Here is a 5025-nt window from a genome sequence, read left to right as displayed (position 1 = left end):
TGTAACATCTCAGGTATTAGTAGCCTATATAAGAATGAAAAAGCCATGTGCATTTGCGGCTTAATGGCAAAGTACCAAACAACACTTGTTTCGGCAAAGGCTAAGGTAAGCTCTTGACTTGAACACACGCACACATCTCTCTTCATCTCTCCACTTTGTCATTTTGTCCCTTAACCTCTTTCCAGCTCTCTCTCTCTCTCTCACGCACACACACACACACACACACACACACACACACACACACACACACACGTGCGCGTGCGCACGCACGCACGCACACTATCTTCACATAGAGGTAAGCTCATCTTAAAAAGCTAAAAATTTGGTTTTTTTTAAATTCAACGAGCTTCATAACATAGCTCAAAGCAACTACTCAAATGGTCATGATTATGAGATTCGAAGAGTCCACTATGGTAGCATAATGCTTTCATAATTTCAAATGAAGTTAACATGAGAAAGTCTATAGGGTATATTGAAGTAGACTAGCTCTTATAATATCCTCATTTTGAACTTAGTTTATAAAGTCATTTTGGACTAGCTCTATGTGAGGCTATTGAAATTCATATAATGTAAGTGTTGCATGTGATTCATATGCTAGGTGTTATATTCACTTATGTCAACTATTCACATATAATGTAAAAAGGACGAGTACACAATTTCTATATTTAATCGTGAAAATGGCTGATGATGTTCTCTATTTATTCAATCGTATTTGAGATAACAAAAATCGCCCTCATACCCTACTCTTGTTGAAGGGGCTTTAGAGATTGAACTCCATCCATCTTGACAAAAAGAAGTTGGGTAGAGGTTGGTAGGTCATGGACAAGGAATCTTCCTTGTCCATCTTTTCCCTTCTTAGACCATCATTAGTATAATAAGGCAACTAAGGCCATTTTGCATGTTGTATGCCCATATATGTATAACTTTCATCCCACATGAATTTGTTCCTTCGAATAATGTGAAGAGCACTATTGAGATGTCGTTATTCGACACAAAGGTGCCTTGTCCTAAGATTGAGGTCATGGACAATTGTCCACTGCCCATACGAAAACGTGTGTATAACGAGCTTTTGTGCCAGAGTATACACACACTATAGTGTTTGAATAATAGAATATGCGTTAAGAGGTCCACTTGCCTGTTTTCATCACATCAATCAAAGCCTGCAAAGTGAGAAGCTGTGGCCCCGAGAGAGAGAGAGAGAGAGAGAGAGAGAGGCGCGGGTGGGAGGGAGAGACTTTCTTTTAGATTACCCCCAAGGCAGAGGGAGGGAGAGGATCGTCCTGAGAGAGAGAGAGAGAGAGAGAGAAAGAGAGAGGGAGTCTTTTGAAGTTTTGCACTTTGCCATGGAAGAGAGAATCACGCTCACCGCCCTTCTCACCAGGACGTCCACACAGTATCCGGACACCCTGGCCCTCATCTCTCCGGGCGGACCAAAGCTCACATACGCCCAGCTTCTCGCGGCGGTTAGCGAAGGTGCAGCCCAGCTTGTGCGTGCGGGTGTGAAACCAGGGGATGTTGTGGCGCTTTCTTTCCCGAATTCCATAGAGGTAAGCACCCTATGCACAGCATCAAAGATTTCACATTTTTGTATGTGTTAAAAGTCATTCAGAGTTATCAATATTTGTAGATCCATTAATATTTTCTGAGGTTCTCTTCATACGTATGTACGTACGCACTTGCATACATACGTGCATAGCTCACATTTATACTTACATACATACATACATATGCATGCATATTTATACACACACACACACACACACACACACACACACACACACACACACGTACATGCATGCATGCATGGTTACCTACATACGTACTTACATACATACACACACAGGCCCACACGCACACATGGAAAAAGGCACACGTGCATGCACATGCATATGAAAGGGTTATGCTACTACGTTGGGCTTGATGAGTTGTCTTAAAAGAAAGCCCCGGTAATAATGCTTGAGCAGATCTCTTTTGAACATAGTCTTCTTTGTTCTGATGATGTGAGCATTGGCTGAATTTTTTGTGTTTGCTGAAGTCTAAATATAAATCAGACCATGATTAGTGGCAATTCAAAAGAGAAATCCCTTCCTCGAAGCTCTTTTAAGGGTTACCATACTGTGTGACTCACCTACTTCTTGTGACAACATACTGTTTTGATGACATGCTTTGCAGTTTGTTGTTACATTCCTGGCTGCCATATGGGCCCGTGCAGTTGCTGCGCCATTAAATGCTGCCTACACTGAAGAGGAGTTCCAATTCTACTTGGAAGACTCGAAATCGGTGCTTGTCATTGTGCCTGCTACTGAGGGTAACAAGGCAGCAGAAAGTGCGGCCCAAAAGCTTTGTCTGCCCATTGCAGAAGGAAGGTGGAAGGCCAATGATGATGGGGTGGATCTCATTTCCAAGTTCAAGCTCGAATTTTCCGCACAGTCGTGTGACATATCAGAGGTCGAGAATCAGAATGATGATGAAGCCCTGTTCCTTCACACATCGGGGACCACGAGCCGCCCCAAAGGGGTGCCATTGACTCAGTTGAACCTCTCAGCATCGGTTCAGCACATTGTACATGCATATGAACTAGGGCCCTCTGATAAAACAGTGATTATCTTGCCTCTCTTTCATGTGCATGGCTTAATGGCCGGTTTGCTGTCATCATTAGTGGCCGGAGGAACTGTGATTTTACCTAGCTCTGGGCGTTTCTCTGCCACTAAGTTTTGGGATGACATGAAGACTTATGGTGCTACATGGTACACGGCTGTACCCACCATACATCAGATCTTATTGGAGAAGCATAAGGCTAAACCGGAGCCAAGCTACCCGAACCTCAGATTTATCCGCAGTTGCAGTGCAGCTCTTGCGTCTGCCGTCCTCCAACAGTTAGAAGCTGCTTTTGGGGCCCCTGTTCTGGAGGCATATGCAATGACAGAAGCCAGTCATCAGATGACATCTAATCCTCTACCACAACATGGCCCCCACAAACCTGGGTCTGTTGGTAAACCTACTGGCATTGAGCTTGCTATCTTGGATGATGGTGGAAGACCGTTGCCAACTCGACAAGTGGGGGAGGTTTGTATCCAGGGTTTGAATGTGACAAAGGGTTACAAGAGTAACCCGGATGCAAACAAAGTTGCGTTCTCGTATGGATGGTTCCACACTGGAGACAGAGGATATTTGGACGAAGATGGGTACTTGTGTTTGACAGGCCGTATTAAAGAGTTGATCAATCGTGGAGGTCTGTCTATGCAGTAATATGTATTTCCATCATGAAATGTTTTCTGTTGCCGGAGCTGTCAGACTTTTTTTACTGCTGTTACCTATGAGAAATCTGCGTCCAGTTCTGATACAGGTGAGATGATTTCTCTATCAGAAGTTGATAAGCTCTGTTCGGGTTTTTGGTACAGGTGAAAAAATCTCTCCCTTGGAAGTTGATGCCGTCCTCCTAGCCCACCCTGCCATCTCTCAAGCTGTGGCCTTTGCAGCACCAGATGATAAATATGGGGAAGAGGTGATTTTGTCTTATCAGTTTTTACTTTTTCTTGGTATTTATGTCTTCTCATAAAGAGAAAACACATGGATGAATGAATGCTGCTTCTATGTAGGTGAATGCTGCCATTGTGTTGCATGAAGGAGCTTCTGCAACCGAGGACGATATTAAGGATTTCTGCAAGAAGAATTTGGCTGCTTTCAAAATCCCCAAAAGAATATTCTTCTCCAAGGATGTCCCTAGGACACCCACTGGGAAGATTCAGAGGAGGATTGTCGCCGAGCATTTCTTGTCTGTTACAAAAGCATGATAAAATCAGCTTGCTGTCTCTTCCTTTGTGATGTGGTCCTTTCCACGAAAATGCCAAAATGACTTAAATGTTTCTTCGTATGAGTGGATTCTCATAACTGTGGACCTTTTGCTAAAATAAGGATTGTCATCATAATGACAGGGAGTGTTCTCCCTGGCAGATCCTTTCCATGTGTGAGAGAGACTAATGATGTTCAAGTCGCACAGCTAAAATAATTGTGTAATCTTTTTTCTCACTTGTGCAGTTGAAAAGAGCATTTTGCTTCCCGCATTTAATGTGGTGGTTGGCAGTTCAGATACACGTGTGAGCATAATATGCTATATTAGTTTGACCAGATGGATTGTTTCTTTATAATTATCAAAACTTAGTACTGGCTTTGCTTCAACACTATATTCCGTCCGCCCACTCGCCTGTCTGTAAATGTATGAATATGTGTAGCTATCTGTCTATACAAAGTAAGGGCTTCACATTTGGACTTCACTTACCCCAATGGATGTCAATCAATCAATCTGTCTATTAAAAGCATGGGTTTCATGGGCGTTTGTTTCTCTCATGCTTTATTAAGAGCGCATGTTTTGGTGTTAATCCAAAGATTTTGGCTTAGGTTTGAATGCACAGCTAGGCAGTGCCTGGGCATGTAGATGACAATAGGGAGAGCCCACCTTTCCTTGCATATGCCCAGTGGACGAGAAGTCTTAGGTGAAACAACGAGCAGGATTTTTGCAGGGGCCTTACAGACCAAGGTAGCCCAGAGGTAAATCCATCCCTTTCTGTTAAAAAAAGGGCTTAGCATGAAGTCCACCCACCTCTGCAATAAAGTGCAAAAATTCCTCACAATGGTAGGAGCCCATTCGTGACTGTACAATTATATGCCATTATTCCCCATCCAAAAGTTCCTGAAAATATTCATCAAGTGGAAGTCCGATATCAGGAGCCCATTCATGTCTCTCACCTTCTCTCCACATTTTGTGCTCCCCATTGATTCAGTTTTGTCATGTAATTGGTGCAGCCTTACCAAATAGTAAGTTTGACATGTGAGCATGAATAAGATATGTGAACATGCTACACTGATTTTACAAGCTAGACATGTGTACATGTTTTGATAGGGGTTCAGCTTGGATCTTGCATGCACTCATGCTAAGGGCGCTTGGGTTATGCCTCAGTGCAGCCTCCTAGCTCCTAGCTCTGCTTCTCCTAGTTTCCTGGGGCAATACCTCAGTGGGTTGAGGGT

At 43.3% G+C, this 5025-nt stretch overlaps 1 protein-coding gene across 1 annotated transcript; it reads left to right on the top strand.

Annotated features, from left to right (window-relative positions):
• Window positions 1-1086: 1086 nt before the first annotated feature.
• On the top strand, window positions 1087-4064 carry AAE3 (AMP-dependent synthetase and ligase family protein). The gene is made up of 4 exons (XM_086794311.1): window positions 1087-1547; window positions 2173-3232; window positions 3402-3505; window positions 3600-4064. Exons 1-4 carry the CDS (start codon window positions 1344-1346, stop codon window positions 3792-3794), a joined length of 1563 nt encoding a protein of 520 aa, XP_086650437.1. The 5' UTR covers window positions 1087-1343; the 3' UTR covers window positions 3795-4064.
• Window positions 4065-5025: the final 961 nt, after the last annotated feature.

Source organism: Cibotium barometz, chromosome 60 (genome assembly GCF_041138505.1).
Source record: "Cibotium barometz isolate CiBa-2024 chromosome 60, ASM4113850v1, whole genome shotgun sequence".
Lineage (NCBI taxonomy): Eukaryota > Viridiplantae > Streptophyta > Polypodiopsida > Cyatheales > Cibotiaceae > Cibotium > Cibotium barometz.
The sequence above is the reverse complement of the archived record's forward strand: the minus strand, read 5'-3'. Positions and strand labels throughout refer to the sequence as shown.